The sequence below is a fragment of the Acomys russatus genome, chromosome 19 (assembly GCF_903995435.1).
Source record: "Acomys russatus chromosome 19, mAcoRus1.1, whole genome shotgun sequence".
Lineage (NCBI taxonomy): Eukaryota > Metazoa > Chordata > Mammalia > Rodentia > Muridae > Acomys > Acomys russatus.
In genome coordinates this window covers 32,760,934-32,779,155 of record NC_067155.1, presented here as the reverse complement: position 1 = coordinate 32,779,155, position 18,222 = coordinate 32,760,934, and the positions used below count along the sequence as shown (strand labels likewise).

The following is an 18,222-nucleotide window of genomic DNA, read 5'->3' as shown; positions in this document are numbered from 1 at the left end:
TGATCATTAATAATAACGAGGACTGAGTGGTTGGCAACCTAGCTGCCTCAAGCCCAGCTTCCGTCTTTGGGGCGTTCCTGCCCCACTGGCTCTGCCAGGCTTTAGTACTTTGCTGTCGATTGCTTTTGGCCTCCCTCTTCCTCCCTTGTCTCTCTGCCCAGAACTGTCCTAGAGTTCCTTGGGGCCCATGCCTCTCTCCCCCTTCCCCTCTTACAGAGTAACAGAAGTCTCACTATGTAGCTCAGGCTGGCCCTAAACTATGCAGCCCAGGCTGGTTTTGAACTTGTGCTTGGTCCATCCTCCTGCTTCAGACCCCCGCCCCACCAAGTGCCGTGAACATAGGTACAGGGGGAGAGCCCTGGCACCCCCAAGAAATAGATGAGAGCTACCTTGGGCCTGGGGGTATTGGACTCCCCATTCCAGTGAGACTTGATTCCAATAGCTTTCCAGGCCTGGAGAGCTGGTCTGGTCCCTTCACAGATCAGGAAGGTCAGATCGAGCCTGAAGGCCTTTGTGTCTGTGATTCAGGGATGGCTACAGGGAAAGGTCACTAGTTAGGGAATTGGCCAGCGTGAGCAGAGGCCAGTTGGAAAAGCCACAGCTCAGATAGCTACCTTGCTATGGAGGACCTCCCCGGTGGAACACAAAAGGCCTCTGCGGGCAGACAGTATTACAGACCGAATGGCTGATTTCCACATGAGCCGAGGCCAGAGCTAGGCTCGGTCTACCCAACCTTGCCTGGAAGCACAGGGAGAAATGGAAGATGTCCAGCCAGACTTCTGCCCTGGCTACAGTCTCGCTGGCTGCAGCCCAGGGCTGCCCAAGGTAACTGCCTGGCAGGACCACAGCCTCGTGGCTCTTTGTGCCCCACAAGCTGGCACGTGCACCACCACCCCCTGCTTCCCAGAGAATGACATGGGCCTAGCTGTCCAGTCCTTCACTGGTGACAGACAGGACATATCCTTTGGCCACATCACAAAGGATCTTCAGGAACCCCAGTCCCATTAGGGAGGTAGGGGACAAGTCTGTAACACCAGCAGGGCCTGTCTCCCAGTCCCAAGCTCAGGCTGGGTTTTGTTTTGTTTTTGTTTTTCTTTGTTTCTTTTTTGAGGCAGGTCTCATGTAGCCTAGGTTGATCTTCAACTTGCTATGGTGTGAAGGATGATGGGAATTTTGCCTGTCTTCTTGTGCTGGGTTTGACTAGAGCCGTGTACTCCCACACCTAGTTTAGGCAAATGCTGGGGACTGAACCTTGGGCTTGGAGCATCTTCGGCAAGTGCTCTACCAACTGCTCTACAGCCCTATCCTAGTCTCCTCTATCCTGCTGGGTAATGGAGCTGAGTCGAGCCCCTGGGCAAGAGGGATGGAGCTGCCTCATTCCCAACCTGGTCATCTGGACTGTGGAGCCACCAGGTCCAATCTTCGTCCCATCTGCAGACAGAGAAACCCAAAATGTGACCTGTCTAGAAAACGCCACGCCAAACAGCATGGCCTGCGCCTTGCCTGTCAACTTCAGTGAAAAATATTCCTTAGGTGACCTGGACTGGCTATTTTTTCCCTAAGAGTTTCCTCAAAGCGCTAAGGAAATTGCCAGCTATATCTTAAAATGGTAAGACTTCATAGCCACCATGCTTTGGTCCTAGGCAGAGATGCCTGGAGACGTGTGCCCTTTTTTTTTTTTTTCCTTTTGGTTTTTTGAGACAGGGTTTCTCTGTGTAGCCTTGGCCATCCTGGACTCACTTTGTAGACCAGGCTGGCCTCGAACTCACAGTGATCCACCTGCCTCTGCCTCCCAAGTGCTGGGACTAAAGGCGTGCGCCACCACCACCTGGTTGAGAACTGTGCCTTTTAATTCAAATGCCTAATAAAAAATACATAAGTCACGCTGTTGGTATAAAGTTTTATTAAATAGAACATTCAAGGAGCCTAGACAGTTCGGTGCTGCTGAGGGGGGGAACAGTTGGTGCTCGGCAGCTAGAAGATGCGTCCCCCTGGTGACGCAGTGTTGACACCCTCATGGTGCTCTACTGAAAACCATCAGTAGAACACATGGGTCACAGTTGCTGGGGCACAAACCGGGATGCCCACTTGGAATCCTGACACTGACGTGAGGGCGACCCCTGGACACCTCTCTGCACATGGGTGTGTCTGGTCCTACCTCTGGAAATGCTGAGGACACGGGGCTTCTCAGACGTCTTTGGGATGGGGCCTCAGAATAGTTTCCTCTTGCCTTTTGGGGACACCCCTCATGCAGGCCACTGCATCACTTAAACAGGGACGATTCCAGGGCAAATACCAGTTAGGGGTGAGTCTATCCTGTCTCGAAATGAGCAGATGGGCTCGGTTCTGGCAGTCCTGGGCAGTGTCTGAAACACAGGCATCATCCACTGGGCACATTTTTGCCAGGCGCCAGGAGGTGCCTTCTGCCTAGACCTGGGGCGCAGGACAGCCTGGGGCTTTGCCTATAACCTCTCCACAGGGCATAGGGTGCAAGCTGCCTCCATATCTGCAAGAGGGGCTAAAACTGGGGTCCGTGGTGGTAATTCTCTACATGGATACTGCTTTCCAGTGCACCCCAGGAGGGGACCCCCAAGCTGCCAGGACAAGACCCTTACCCATCTCATTTTTTTTTTTTTTTCCTAAGATGGGTTTCTCTTTGTTTAGCCCTAGCTGTCTTGGAACTTGCTTTGTAGGGCAGCCTCGAACTCACAGAGATCCACTTGCTTCTGCCTCCTTTTTTCTCTCAGCAGGGTCTTATGTAGCCCAGGCTGGTCTCAAACATACTATGGAGCCCGTGGCTGGCTTTGAACTCCTGATCTTGCCTACACTTTCTGAGTACTGGCATTACAGACATGCACTGTCATGCCTGGTTTATTTATCTATTTATTTTTTGCGACAGTCTTGCTATGTAGTCCTGGGTCAAACTCAAAATCCTCCTGCCTCTGTCTCCTGAGTGCTGGGCCTACAGGCATCAGCCACCAAGCCTTGGCTCCTTTGCTTAACTTGTGGAGCAAAACCCCATTTGGAAAATCCGCTGCGGAATGACCACAGACTGAAGCCTGTAGACCTCAGCCCCACAGCTATTTCTCCTGGAGGTGATTTGTGATCTCCAGGAGTGGAAGGGTCTGCCTCTCTGGGCCCAGAATTTCTGAGTTCCTGGCCTGGAAAGGTGGGAGGTATAACAGGAAGGGACCAGGGCTGAGGGCCCCAGACAGTCGTCATCTCTTCTGCTCCTCCCCTCAGCATCCCTCAGACTTGGAACGAGTGTGGGAGTGTCCCCAGTTTCACATCTCCGAGCATTTTGCCAGTGTTTCAGAAATGGCTGACTTTGGCCTGACTCCCTGTGTACGTGGGGGTCTGGGTGATGCTCTGCCATACTGCACAAGAAAGCCTCACTTCTGGTCCTTCAGGCTCAAACCATCCTTGCCTGCGAGTGAGAAGGGGCCTTAGCAGCAAACGGGACCTGGGCCTTGGGCCTCCTGTTCCCTGGACCCATTCCTAGGTCCCATGGTGGCATTGGCCCGGACAGAGATGTGGTCCCAGCCTCCCTACAATCAGAAAACAAAGTCACTTAGTACCTGAGTATTCTCCCACCACCCTCCATGCTGAGTCTGGTGCACAGTAAAACAGACCCAGATTGCCACTGTACTCACTCCAATGCCATAGTCCCAGCCCTGGCCCTTGGGCTCCCGTGGCTGGACACCTATGCGACGACACACTGTCCCCCGGCTCAGGCCATGGCTCCCCTGGACTTTGTTGGCAATAACCCAGACCTGGAAGAGAGCTTTATTGGAGCTCCTGGCCCAGCTGCAGAGGGGCAGCAGAGGGGACCCCTCTTCCCTGTTACCAGGCAACCTGTTCTCCCCCTCACCTGGTCCAGCGGCCCCACAGACACTTTGCGCACGTTGTTGGACACGTGTTCCCAGCTGGAGCCCTGCGGGTAACTGGGGGTGATTCCTGCTCGGTACCACAGGTTCCCTGGGCAGAGAAGCAACCAAGGTCATCAGCAAGGTCCTTTTGGCCCATCTTGGCATGCTGTAGGGTCAATCCCCAGGTCCCCCCTCCAACCCTTCACACCCAAGGGCTCTTGACGACCCACAGGCAGGAGCCTGGGCCACAGCCAGCCCTCTCTTTCTCTCTGTTGTAGGCTTCATAATCATCTCATTGTGTTTCTTGGGGCTGACAGCCTTAGCCTTTCTGCTGAGGACAAAGAATGTCTTAAGCAAATAAAAAAGAGAACCGGATCTGGATGTAAAACCCTGGACTCCGAGACTGTTTTCTTGTTCAGTCTTAATGTTACGCAGGCTGGCTTTGAACCCTTGATCCTGCTGCTTCCATCGCCCAGGACTGAGATTATAGGTTTATACACCACACACCCAAGGCATGAGATGCTAGGATTGAACTTGGGGCTTTATGTGTGCGAGGCAGGGGCTCTACTAACTGAACTGGGGTCTCCCTGGGTAGGCTCAGGACAGCCTCAAACTTGATCCTTTTGACTCAGCTTTTCCAGTACGGAATTAGAAGACACAGCCCACCATACCTGCCTTCAGGTTTGGAGACAGAGTCTCATGTGTTCCAGGCTGGCCTTGAACTCACTGTGCAACAGGGATGGCCTGAACTTCTGATCCTCCTGCCTCTGCCTCCCAAGTGTTAGGATTGCAGGCATGTGCTGCCACAGCTCCAAGTTCTGATTCTGCCTTTCCTACCCATCTCACCAATACTGTGAGTAAAATCTTAAGAACATCAGGCCCAGACCCTGTCTGAGGTGACGCAGGGGTCAGAGATGGCCGGTAGCCAGCCCTGTGCTGCCTATGGGGCTGGTGTGTCCCACACCCAGGTGGAATTCTTATATCATAATTCTAGGACATTGTGATATGCTGCGACCCTTTACTACAGTTCCTCATGTTGTGGTGACCCCCCACCTTAGACTTATTTTTGTTGTTACTTCATAACTGTAATTTGCTGTTATGAATCATAAGTAACTGTTTTCCAATGGTCTTTGGCAATCCTGGAGGGGCTGCGACCCACAGGTTGAGAACCACTGCTCTGGGCACACCGGGGCTGGGGTCACAAACTGAGCACACTGGAAAGAGACCAAGGCTGGCTCTGAGCTGACGTCTCTGGTTTCACGTAGGGGTCCTAGGGGCCTTGCTGTTCTGTCTTGGTGCAGCGTCCTGTCTCCATGGTGATCATGATGCAGGAGGGTGTCCTTAACAGCTAATGTTCCTTGTCCCCAGGGAAACAACACAGATAGGTCTAGACATTTCCAAAGGATGTTTTGAGAGGACATGGCATCTCCCGGCTGACTTGTGGCCTGGTTGTGATCCAACTGAGGTATCCATGGGACCCTATCCTCCCTGCTGGCCGCGCGAACAACACTCAGGTAACTTGCCGTTCTCGTCCAAGGCATACACTGAGGTCTGACCCACGGACACCTGTGTCAGCTTCTGCTTGGGGGGAGATGGGATGTGATACCAGCAGTCACCTGTGACGGGAAAGCTAAGTCAGGAGGCCATTGGGAGACCCCCCCCACGCACATGAGCCCAGGCCTAGGTCTGTCTAGTATTCCAAAGCCGCACAGTAGGCCGAGTCCTTGCAGCCAGCCTTCAACCCCAGCTGAACAAATGTGTGGCTGGGGCTCAATGTGTGAGCTGAGAGTCACGTAAGGCCCCCTCAAGCTGTGCCATCTACCCAGGAGCCCAGGTTTGCCCGGGGTCCTTTGGGGTCCATCCTGGGTTCTGACTTCAAGCCCACCTCAACCATGTGACATGAATGAAGGCACCCAGCCTGGCACATACAATGGCTGACCCCCTGCCTCAGCCCTCTGCAAAACCCAGTGGAGAACAGGCCAGCGTTCCTCGCTTCCTGAGGTAACTGGAGTGGCCCTATAGATCAGGAGCCCTCACCAAGGTGCTGTCCCAGGCTGTCTCTGTGTGGATGAGATGGCCTCTGGGGGAGAAGCCCAGCCCCGCCCATGCCAACCTGCTCCAAACTGAGTAAGAGACCTGCCCACTGCCTTAACAGGAAGCTTCCTTCCCATACTCCACCATAGTGGGGCTACAGGTATGTGTGGTGTGAGGGAGGGCTCTGGTGGGGGTGGGGCGGGAGGTGCCACTCACCAGCTGGCTGGGAGAAAGACACAGAGCCCCGGTAGAATGCAGAGCCGTCCCTGGCCACGGCCCACACCTGGTAACAGGCGCCGATGGAGACAGAGGTGAAGGGCTGGTCGGTGCCCACATGCAGCCAGGAGGAGCCCTGGAGATGGACAGGTGAAGGAGACTGCTGAGGGGCCAATGGGAGCACCTGGCCTGCTCTCCCCTGATGCTTACACTCAAACCTGCCTGGGAGGCAAAGGGCATCCAGGGCCCTGCCTGGTCTGACGTAGCCCTAACTTTAGTCTGACCTCGGCCTACTGCTGAGCCCCTGGACTCCGGCCTCTCAAAGGAAAGATAACAACATGTGCACTTCATCAAGGGTGCTAAGGAGCGACCATGGCACCTGCTCCCACCCCCCCCCCCACCGCCCCATTACTCCCAGGCCTGGAGAGACTGTCCATGCCAACCTCATCCTTGGCACTACCTGCCTCACTTGGATTACACATGACATCCTCCCACCCCATTCTAAGCAGGTCTGGGGAAACCTGAGGCCACGCGCTTTTCACGGAAGAACCCTCATATCTAGAAAACTGCAAAAACAGGGACAGCCCCCCCGAAAGGCCAGAAGGCTGGTGCTCACTGCAGGGTTGAGTTCAGATACACCCAGGCGGCACAGGACATCGCCCTTGTCACTGACAGCCCACAGTGCAACATTGTGTCCTCGCCCAGCTGCGTCTGCACTCTCTGGGATGATGGACACATCGCTGAGGGCAATGGGGGTCACCTCCAGCCACGGCCCGCTGGTCACCAGCTTGCATTTTCTGTTTGGGGGAAATGTGAGCCTGAGTCCAGGGATCTGGTGTGACAGCAAGCCCCAGGCAGGACATGTCGCTCCCTGCTCATCACTACCTACTGTTGACAGAGCCCAGCCTAGCATGCAGAAGCTGAGCTGGATGGCTCTGACAGGGCTGAGGGGAGGGGCAGGCCTCCCGTCTGTCCCAGGCCCTGTCCCCACCTCCCCCCAGCTCACCCTCCAACCTAGGAGCAGAGCCCAGCCAGTGACATTTCTCTTATTTGTTCTGCAGAACAAACTTCAGAAAGCAGAGCGCAGGGAGCCCGCAGGCACTTCCTGGGTTGACATTTACTTTTACCCTGGTTTCTCGGTTCCCTCCCTGCTTCTTTCCTGGGGACTTAACTCAGAGGCCAGCAGTTCTGGCTTGAGAGAAACCAATGTCCCTTTCCTTCCCTGGACTTAGAGGAAGAATTGGGGCCTGGCCCCACCACCCTGTGGCTCTGTCTCTCACCTGGCCCAGCACCTTCTCCTGACAAAATCCTTCATGGTTTTGTACCCATGGTAAGAGCTGCAAAGAGGAAGCAATGGGTCAATTAAGATCATTTCGTGGAACTTTCTAGAAAGTGACACTGCACATGTTCTTTTCCCAACTCTAAGTCACGTGAGCAGAGGAATAGCTGTGGCCGGGTACAGTTCTCCTGGCTGCCCCAATGTGGTCAGGGCTGAAATGTAACCTTCAGGGGTGCCCCCCTGAGGCCTGGGCATGGCAGCTGCCACGCAGAGTGTCTGGCTCAGCAGCCCTGGGCCTGGCCCCTCTCCAGTCATTACTGGCATGTGCTTGGGGGTTGGGAAACTTCAGTCTAGTTGACGGCTGTCTGTCTGAGGGGCCTCACTGTCACCTGAGGGCATAGCCTGGTCTCTCACCCTGAGTCTGCTCAGAAGCCATCCAGCTAGGGGCCTGACCCAGCCTCACAGGCTCTCAATACATTATGACAGCTGCCAGTCCCGACTTTGTGGCAAATGTGTGTGTACCCGGAGGACAGAGGACAACCTTGGCTGCCATTCCTAGCAAGCCCCAGGGATCCTGCTGTCTCCCCAGAGCTGGGAATACAGATGTAAGTGGGTTGTAGGGATCAGACCTAGGCCCCATGTTTGCCAGGCAAGCCCTTTGGAAGCTAAGCCCCCTTCTAAGCCTAACAACCCACCTATTTTACCTTCCCAGGATGCCTCACTCCAAAGATCTCCTATTGGCCCTTCAACAGTTAACACTTTCCCTCATGACGCCCCTCCCATCGCCTGTCTTTCAGGGCTTGGCCTATAGCCCGCCCCACCCCCCAGACGCTCCAGTGGGTTCCAAGGTTGTTCTTGCCCTCCATGAGTCTCTTAGGCCAAGGTCACATTGTTGGGCCTTGTTGGCATCTTCAGGCCTGGCACAGTAAGGGCAAAGCTTTCTACTTCAACCATGGTATAGGCAGAGCTCCCTAGGGTCCCTCCCACCCCAACCCTGAAGCAGCTAAGGTAACAACACTGAGAGTGGGTTCCGCTACTCAGTCAGGCTGGGGCAGAACGCGCATGGCAGAGGGACCCAGCCCCAGAGGCTCAGGGCAGAGAGATGCTCACGCTGGGAAGTCGCTGGCGTACTGCCATCCTTCTTGATCGGTGCCTCCGGGGACACTGAAGTCCACATACCAGTCAGAGACCTGGGGAAGAGGGAGTCAGTGTGAATGGGAGAGGGCCCCCCGGCCCCCACAAACCCACAGACCAGTAGAAATCTCGGGGATGGGAGGGCCCTACACATCTTCAGGCCCTACACATCTGCACGCACGCTCGCGTGCACACACACCAGGGAGACGGGACTCACCCAAGTCCACTGCAGGGACGGAGGCTTCGTGCCGGCCTTGGTGCATTCTTGCAGTCCTGTGGCATCACTCCACATATACCGGTCAGTGGGCAGACCCCTGTAGCAGGACAACAGATAGATGTAAGGTGATGACAGAGGACTCAGAAGAAGCCACTCTGCCCTGACACTCTTGGTTAATAGGCTCTTACCTCATCCCTGCTGGGGACGTGGGGATGTGGCAAGAAACCACCTCACTCACTCACCAGGAATGATGGACAAAACCAGAATTACCCTAGGGTACGGGGACAACCTGGACCATACCGACCAACCCATCTGTGGAGGCCATGGCTCGCTGTGTGGTCCAGGAGTCAGCTCTCTTTCCCTTAGGTTATGGCCGTAATAGTTGTTGCCCCAACCTCCAAGATGCTGCAGCGCCTCCTTCAGCAACCACAGAGGAGGCCTTAGTTGGACATAATGGTTGACCTTTCATTCTGTTTTGTTGTCTGGGATAGGGTTTCCCTGTGTGGCCCTGGCCGATGATGCTTAATGTTGCTAACTTGTTCAGAAAGGGAGATACCTGAGAGATTAACAGAGCGTCCTTCTGAGCGTTTCCACGGTTTATGTAGCTATGAAGGCCCTAACTTACTCCACTGATGGATTCGAGATCTGACCAGATCAGGGCTGGAGAGATGGCTCAGTGGTCAGGAGCACTGTGCTGGCTTTGGTGTGACAACCGCCAGGCTGAGTGATCTGGGTAGCCAATAAGATTTCTCAAGACCATTTTTTTTGTTTTTGTTGTTTTGTGAGAGACTGCCACTTTATAGTCTGAAGCATGCCAGGTGGTCTGAGTGGGCTTGAACTTACAAAGATCCTTCTGCCTCAGCTTCCTAGAAGCACAGGAGCCACGCACTGTACCCAGCTCACAGGGTTTGGGGACAGGGGACTAACAGCTCTATGGCATTTATTTATATTTAAGTTTTTAAAAAATGTATTCCCAAAAATAAATAAATAAACAATGTGTTCCCAAAAGCCGGCCGTAGTGGCACACAGCTTTAATCCCAGCACTTGGGAGGCAGAGGCAGGTGGATCACTGTGACTTCTAGGCCGGCCTGGTCTACAAGAATCCAGGACAGCCAAAGCTGTACAGAGAAACTCTGTCTTGAAACAAAACAAAACAAACAAAACAAAGAAAGGTTTTCCCAGCTGGGTGTGGTGGCGCATGCCTTTAATCCCAGCACTTGGGAGGCAGAGGCAGGTGGATCTCTGAGTTTGAGGCCAGCCTGGTCTACAGAGTGAGTCCCAGTACAGCCAGGGCTGCACAGAGAAACCCTGCCTCCAAAAAAACAAACAAACAAAAATTCCCATTTTTAATTTTGTGTGGGTGTGTGTATATGTGTGGGAGTACGTGTGCATGCACATGTGTGAATGCAGATGCCTGTGGAGTCCAGAGGAGGGTGCTAGGTCCCCTCAAGGTGGAGTTATAGGTAGTTGTGAACTGTCTGTAGGTGCTGGGAACCAAACTCAGGGCCCTACGCACTTTTAACTGCTGTGCTTCTCTTCAATCCTTAGATTTATATATTTAGTTGTGTGTGTGTGTGTGTGTGTATGTGTGTATGTGTGTATATATGTATAGATATAGATAGATGTTAATATATATAACCCTAACAGCCTAACCCTAACCCATATAACATATATGTCATATATGTGTAGGTGCGTATGTCTGTGTGTGCATTTGCCATGTGTACGGGTGCCTGGAAGGGCCAGAAGAGGACATCAGATCCCCTGGACCTGGTGTTATAGGAAGTCAAGTTAGTAGCTAATGTGGCAAACAAACTTGGGTCTTTGGCAAGAGCAGTATGCATTCTTAGCCACTGAGCGATCTCTTTATGGAGACAGGGTATGGTAATAAAGTTTAAAAAGGAAGGGAAGATTCTGGGGAGACAGCACAGTTGGTAAAAATACTTGCCTTGCAGCCATGAGTACTCAATTTCAGTGCGCAGAATTCATGTGAAAAAGTTGGGCCCAGGGCTGAGAGCTGGCTCGGCAATTAAGAGCTTGTATTGCTCTCACCGAGGACCTGAGGTAGTTCCCAGCACCCATGTTAGGAGCTTCACGGCTGCCTGCAACTCCTGCTCCGAGGAGCTAACACACTTCTGGTTGCTATAGACACCAGCACTTGTGTGTACAAGCACCTGATGTGCACACGTGTGCGCAAACTTAAAACAAAATAAGTTTTAGAGAGAAAAAAAGCTGGATACGATGGTATGTACTTGAAATCCCAGCACTGGGGAGGAAGCCTGATCTCCGGCCTCTGTGTGCACACGCACACACACACTCCACATACACACCACATGCACACACACCCTCCTTTAAAAAAAACCAACAAATGAGCCTGTTACTCTAGGCTGGAGGCCTGACACCAGCTCTGGGCAGTACTGAATACTGTCGCCCAGCTTTTGTCAGCTCTGTGGCCTGGGCCAAATAGCATTCTCAGCAAACATCCGTGCCACTCACCTGCTGGTATAGCCTGTGACAGGGTTCCAACGCTGGTTCTCGTAGATATAGACACTTTTCACGTCTGATTGTGTGTAAATGTTGCTGGTGCTACTGGCCAGGCCTGGGGCGGGGGGAAAGGGGTACAGGGGACAAGAGGCTGTTGGGACCCAGGACACAGTAGCCCTGAGGCCACCAGGGACCTGAGCATCTTGGTCCAAGACAAAACAGGTCAGGAGGGGAGATCAGAGCCAGGGCAGCTGAGATGGGTTACTGGCATCAAAGGTACCAGCCTTGCTTGGGTTTCTCTCTCCTCTGTGTTCAGAATTCCTCTGGGAGAGATCTGCAACAGGGTCTCACTGAAAGTCCCAGGCTGGCCTCGAACTCACAGTGGTCCGCCTGCCTCTGCCTCCCAAGTGCTGGGATTAAAGGGGTGCGCCACCATGCCTGGCCTCTATCTTCCATTCTTACTGAGGCCTCCCTCACTGCCCTGCCATCTTCCTATCTCATACTTGGCAGGTGCCTACCCAGGTCACCTCTTTAGCGAAGTTCCCTTGGTTCGCACATATGACCTCTGTGAGTCTGAATGTCCTCAAAGGCAGAGCAGAGACCAGAGTGATTCCTGCTTGCAGGTCAGGGAAGTTCTTTGGTCCCGTGAGGCTCTACATTCCTATGGTCGTAGTGGACCACAGTTCTATGGGGGCCAGCTGCATCCCCACCATGGCGTATCGGGGCTATGGCATAGACTATTCTAGCTCACAGTTTGCGTTTGTCTCTACTTGTCACCCTAAACTTGGGGATGCCTGTGGTCGGGGGGGGGGGGAGACTCACTTTCCCTAAAGACTTTGGAATTTGGCACACTGGGTTCTAGGGCTACCCCAGTGACCCCCCTGGGGCTTCATCTATGAAATGATGTGCTGAGTGGACTAGGGGACCCCAGCAGCTACTGTTCTAGAACCTTCAAGTTCCTCTGCTCTGCTGATGGGATCCCAGAGGGCCTTTCAGAGGATGTTCTCAAGGCCCGTGGATTGGCCTGGGACTGCCCTCTGTGGAGGCTGGCAGTGGTGAAGGTCACCTGTCAGCCAGCTGTTAAGTGTCAATACTGGCACAGCAGCCCTGGGCACTGGGAAGGGTAGCCAGATGGGGATTAGGGGAGGTTATGCCAAGAAGGGTTTGGGAGCTAATCTGGCCAGCCTCAGGTGCTCAGGGCCACCCTCACCTTGGAAGCAGCCTCCGCCATAGCCACCTGTGTATACCCATGCTGTGTGGTCATAGCCAATGCCCCACACCACGCCTCGGCTGTTGGCCTCTATGATCTGCAGGTGGCCTCCCATCTGTCGCCAGAACCTGCAGGGGAAATAAAAGTCCCGTTATCTAACCTGCCACCCACCCTGCAGCTAGACCTCACTTGGCCAAATACTGCAAGGCTGAGACCTCTACACCAGTAGGAAAGACAGTCCACTCGGCTCCCGTTTGAATGAAATAACCCTAGGGAGGGCACAAAGTGGCATACAAGAGGCAGAGTGTCCCTAAGGGCTTGTCCCCCTCACCCCTGGGCCACACTGACCATGGGGCAGGGATCAGCAGTCTAATTTATGGTATCCCCCACCCCCCCTTCAGAGCTGGGATGTGGAGTCAGGACTGGTCACAGTGTGCTGGGTACAGCTGGGTTTAAATGTCATGGCAGAGAGAGAGAGAGAGAGAGAGCAGGGAACGTGCCATCTAATCCTCTGCGTAAAGAACAGCGTGGCCAGCTGGCTCCCAAGCCATCCCAGGGAGGCTACCTGGGGACAGCCACCTCCTAAGCGGGAGACTGGGTTGGCTTTCCGTAGGCTCTGCTTCTGCCCCCAGGAGGTGCTGAGTGTACATGGCTACCCATTTCAGTCTACGATTCCTGGGCTGGACTGTGACCACCGATAATGGAATCCAGGGCTTCCCTGGGAGGCCTCACCCATCCTCTTCCTCCTCAGAGCCCTGCCCTTACCTGTCCCTTCAGAATCCCTTGTATCATGTCTCACAGGTCCCAGGCTGTCCTTGAACTCACTACCTAGCCAAGGATAACCTTGAACTTTAGATCCTCCTACTTCCACCTTCCAAGTACTGGCACTAAAGGCATGTGCCACCACACTCAGTTTAGCGGGTGCGGGGGATTGAACCCAAGGTTCCTACAGTCTAGGCAAATACCATCCACAGCACCACGCAGCTCGCCTGTGGCCTCTGTGGTTTTAAATGCCTCCACAGCCGGACGTGGTGGCGCACGCCTTTAATCCCAGCACTCGGGAGGCAGAGGCAGGCGGATCGCTGTGAGTTCGAGGCCAGCCTGGTCTACAAAGTGAGTCCAGGATGGCAAGGCTACACAGAGAAACCCTGTCAAAAAAAAAAAAAAAAAAAAAAAGATGCCTCCACAGAGAAACTCCTGCTCCAGGATCCCCCACATTAAAGGCAATGGGAACCCATCTCCACTCTCCCATGAGCTTCGCTCTGCCCCACCCTTAAGACACACTCCAAGCTCCTCCCTCTCCTTTCTGCCTCCAGTCCCCCCCTTACCCCCCCTCCCCCAGTGCAGGGTCTCAGCAGAACAGGAAGGGACCAAGTTCCTAGGTTCAGGTCTGGTGAGGGAGATGTGGTTTCTCTGATCTGGCCCTGGAAGCCCTTTAGGGTGGGACTAGATGCCATGCACCACACTCCAAGTACTCCAAGCTACTCCAGGTACTCCAAGCTACTCCAAAGCTACTTGGTAGGCATCACTGACTTTTGAGCGCAGCCTTGAACAGGCCTAGAGGGTCTCAGGGTCCAGAAAAGCGGCTAACCACCTTTCTGGCTAATCAGTGAGAAGCTGTGGTGTGTTGGTTCAGAGCCTGCTAGGGGAGCCCTTTTTAGAAACACAAGCGCTGGGGGGCCTTGAGGGGTGGGGTGGAGGAGGGGAGGGTCCAGACACCAAGTCCATTTAGGGCACAGCCCACTCACATCTGGTCGCAAGGCAGCAGGTGCTCCCGGGCTTCCAGGTCTGGGCTGGGCTCACTCACAAAGATGTCCCCCTTGCAGGTGACGGACCAGATGGCCTGTGGGGACGGGCGTCCATGGACCTTCCGACTCTCACAGCAGGACAGGCTGAGCAGGGCTAGCTGGTATGGGTACACAGCTGGTCACTGACGGGCAGGCCTGGGCGGGGGTGGGGTGGGGGGTGGGGGTGGGGTGTGCGGGGGGGGGGGTGGTCTCTTCTTACTAAGCCCTCACGGACCCCCATCACTCACCCAGTCATTCATGTCTTGCTCTGTGGCGGCAGCCAGGCGCACGGGCCACCTCTGTCGCGTCCTCTCGGGGGTGTAGAGGGCAAAGGAGTGCTTGGCTTCGTTAAGTACGGGGACCAGCACGGTGACCTCATTTAGGAACACGTGTAGGTACTGTTTGGATAGGGGTACACAGTGGGGCTGTCGTCCTTAGGCGAGGTGCCCTCAGATAAATCTCCCTGGGCCTCATGAACCAAGTGCTAATGCCGAAGCTAGCCTTTGTTGCTGAAGAGTGAATGCTTTGGGGCTGCGGATGTGGCTCAGTTCATAGAGCGCTTGCCTAGCATGCACAAGGCCCTCAGTTCAATCCCCAGCACCGTACTGACCAGGCACAGTGGTGCACTGAGAGGCTGTCTCCTACCTGCCCTTCTTTAAAATAAAAAAAAAATAATAATAATAAATTTAAAAAAAAAAAAAAAAGCTTTTGGGAGTTGACTGCCTGGCCCATATCAACAAGTGAGACTGGGGTTCATCTCCCCAAGTGCTAGCTTCATCTCAAAGGCTAAAATCTGGCCACACATGATGATTCAAGCATGCAACCCCATCAAGGCCAGCCTGGTCTACAGAGTGAGTTCCAGGACAGCTAGAGCTACCCAGAGAAAGAAGCCCTATTTCAGGGCAGGGGGCGGGGAGGGATGACAAACAAACAAATACTCAAAAGCCAAACCAAATAAGCAAAACAAAACAAAAACAAACAATAAACCATGTGACCCCAGCACCTGCGCAGGCGGGCTGATGTTGGAGGATGTGAGTTCAAGGCCAGCCTGGCCTACAAGGTTAGTCCCAAGCCAGGCTAGTTAACTTAGTGAGGCTCTGTCTCTAAAAAGGGCTAGGAAATTATACAGTGGTATTTAAAAAAAAAAAAAAAAAAAGCAGCCATTGTCAGAGTGGCATGGCTCAGCATCTGTCCACACTAGGCTTTGCCAACAAGGGCACCTCAGGGGCCTACTCTGTGTGTCCTCTCTGAGAAATCATGCCATGGTGGTCCTCCTCCCCGACAAGCACTTCCTGCCCTGTACCTTCTTTTCCTCATGGACCATGTAATAGATGAAGAGGATGCTGTCGCGAGCCCCGTCATGCCCTGTGAACTGCTCCAGGGCCACACGGACGTCCACCCACTTGTGGGGCTTCCAGTTGCACCACCACTGCAGGGCCCCGGTCTTCACCCACACCGACTGTGGCACAGACAACCGAGAACAGCGGGAAAAGGTCACAGGCAGCTCCTTCCCGGAGCCCTAGAGCTATGCTAGCTCTTGTTCTCTCCTGTGACCCCTGCTCCATCCTCTCTTCCATTAATGACCCCAGTGCCACAGTTGGTCACTAGGTGGTGCCAGAGACGTAGCCATAGTAGCAGTGGACACACATCATTAGCCCACATTCTGGAGAGGGAAATTGGGGCTCAAGGAAGAGGTGAAACCTAGCCCAAAGTCAGAGAGTGAGCCAAAGCTGGCACTCAAAGTCTCAGGTTGCCTGAGCGCACAGGCCCACTTAGGACACAGGATAGAAGCTTGTGGGGACAGCCTTAGCCAAGACTTCTAAAGAAAACAAATCTTGTGGTCTATTTCATTTTTGATCTCTGGTCTGCTGTGGCAACCGAGGGTGGGTCTCTGCTTCCGAGGGTATGGGGCATGCCAAGCAGGGTGACCCTTGAAGAGGGCAGTGACAACTCCATCCTGTCCACCTCTTTTGCGGATGCTGGGTTCCCAGAGCCCATATGACGTCCTGAAGGTGGTGGGGTCCCGAGAAGAGTCCTTCAGGACAGATGAATAAGCCTTGGGGCCCAGAAGGGCTGCTGAGCATGTGGGATGGCCTGTCTACCCTTCTTCCCTACCTCAGGGCTGGCATATGGCGAAGCACTCTTTAACTGAGCAGGAACTGGGTGTGGAGGTGTGTGCCTGTGGCCTCAGCACTCGGGAGGCGGAGCCAGTTGGATGACCAGTGTGAGGTTAGCCTGGGCTACAGAATAAGTTCAAGACGAGCATGGAGGCATGGTGAGACCCTATCTCAAAAACAAGCCAACAAACCAACCATGCGGAAAGAGGAGTGCTGCTGGGCCTACCTGCTCCACGGCCTGTTCGTAGTGCCTGAAGCTCTCCAGCTCCCGCTTTGTCCTTTCCGTGAGCTGCTGGAAGATCTGCTTCCTCCAGGCAGCGGTCTGGGCGGGGGTGATGGACAGGGACAGTGTCTGCCATGAGGGGGACAGGCCTGCAAGAGGCCAGAGTCTCAGGCCAGGTGTCATCCTGCCAGCATCTGGACAAGAGGCTAGAGTGCTTCCCCATTCCGCCCTCCCTGTCAAGGCCCATCTTAACAGTCAACTTGGCCCTACTAGACTCAATGGAGGAGTTTCTAAGTTCGGTTAACTGGGGTGGGCGGGCCCGGGTGGGCGGGCCCCAGACCTGGGCTCCAGCATTCCTTCCTGATTCCTGGCTGGGGATGTGGCATGACCGTCTTTCACCGTGGTGGACCAGAATCTTTGAACTGCAAGCCAATATGAGCCTTCTCCACTTAAACACTTTTCCACAGGTGTTTTGTCCCAGAAGGGAACTATAACAATCCCCAAATCAGCCTGCTTCTTAATTTTTTTTTTTTTTTTTTCCCTTTCCTTCTTCCTCTTTTTGTATGTGCTGATGGTAAGGTATCTTTTCTCCACTTTTTTTTTTTTTTGAGACAGGATCTCTCACTAAGCCCACAGCTCACAATTTTAGCTGCCTGGCCAGTGAGCCCCCAGCACTAGGGTTACAGATATATAGTATTACACCCTACTTTTATGTGGGTTCTGGGGTTCTGAACTCAGGTCCTCATGCTTGCAGAGCAAGCACTTTACCCACTGAGACATTCCCCCACCCCGACCCCTTCCTCCTGGGCCAAAGACTAGCCCAAGGTCTTAGCTAAGCTTGCTGAGCACCACAGAGCCTTCAGGCCGGGCGCTGTTTCCAGGCACCCACAGACAGCCACGGGGACACTCTGGATACACCAACCCCATCAGCTCCCTTACCTGACTGGACAGTGAACCACTTGAGCGCAGAGCCTGCCTCCACTGCACAGCCACCGCCAGCCACCCAGGCCCACAGTGGATGATCGTCTGCCCCGTAAGGCTCCTCCATACCCACTGGGAAGAGTCCCAGGGAGGAGAGGCCCGTAGCGTCAGGGAAGCCAGCAGCTGGCTGGTTAGACGCCCTCTTGGGCTCCTTGAGGTCAATGTTGGTCCAGGGCAGCTCGGCTGGTGTGGAGGCTGGGCCGTGGCATTCATCAGAGCTAGAGGCCTCAGGAGCCTTTCCTTTGCCCTCAGCCAGGCAGGTGTCATTCTCCATGGTCACGCTGGTCTCGGGGCCCTTGGACAAGCTCCCTTTGAGGTTCCTGGGATTGTCCAAGGATTCTTTGGGAAGAGGCTGTTCGGGGCCCTGTCTCTCGACTTCCGAGGAGGCGTCAGTATCACTGGGTGCGGATTCCGTACCACTGCCCCTCACCTCATCACCGAAGAAGCAGCCAGCACTGGGGACAAAACAAGACAAACTCTCACTTTGTTGTGGGAGATGTGTTTTGCCACTTGTGACTAACTGTGTGAGCTCAGGCAGGTTACAGGCTCACTGAGCTCTTGTCTACTGCTGCTGTACCGCATGCACACGGATTCTGCTTCCTAGGGGGCCTGAAAGACCCCATCACACCCCAGACCAAAGGGCAGAGGTGTCTGCCTCTATTGTTTTTAGATGG

At 54.1% G+C, this 18,222-nt stretch overlaps 1 protein-coding gene across 1 annotated transcript in view; it reads right to left on the bottom strand.

The window, feature by feature from the left end:
- Positions 1–2,888: 2,888 nt before the first annotated feature.
- The window catches only part of Tecpr1 (tectonin beta-propeller repeat containing 1), a 29,891-nt gene continuing 14,557 nt past the window's right edge, over positions 2,889–18,222 (bottom strand). Inside the window, exons 10-25 of the mRNA XM_051162980.1 lie at positions 17,507–18,003; positions 16,571–16,716; positions 15,531–15,686; positions 14,476–14,625; positions 14,189–14,346; positions 12,441–12,568; positions 11,243–11,345; positions 8,750–8,846; positions 8,509–8,588; positions 7,400–7,456; positions 6,736–6,916; positions 6,120–6,255; positions 5,393–5,485; positions 3,872–3,978; positions 3,654–3,773; positions 2,889–3,548 (exon numbers count right to left, since the gene is read on the bottom strand). Coding sequence (XP_051018937.1) covers positions 3,447–3,548; positions 3,654–3,773; positions 3,872–3,978; positions 5,393–5,485; positions 6,120–6,255; positions 6,736–6,916; positions 7,400–7,456; positions 8,509–8,588; positions 8,750–8,846; positions 11,243–11,345; positions 12,441–12,568; positions 14,189–14,346; positions 14,476–14,625; positions 15,531–15,686; positions 16,571–16,716; positions 17,507–18,003 — 2,311 coding nt within the window. The 3' untranslated portion in view covers positions 2,889–3,446. The remainder of the gene's footprint in view (positions 3,549–3,653; positions 3,774–3,871; positions 3,979–5,392; positions 5,486–6,119; positions 6,256–6,735; positions 6,917–7,399; positions 7,457–8,508; positions 8,589–8,749; positions 8,847–11,242; positions 11,346–12,440; positions 12,569–14,188; positions 14,347–14,475; positions 14,626–15,530; positions 15,687–16,570; positions 16,717–17,506; positions 18,004–18,222) is intronic.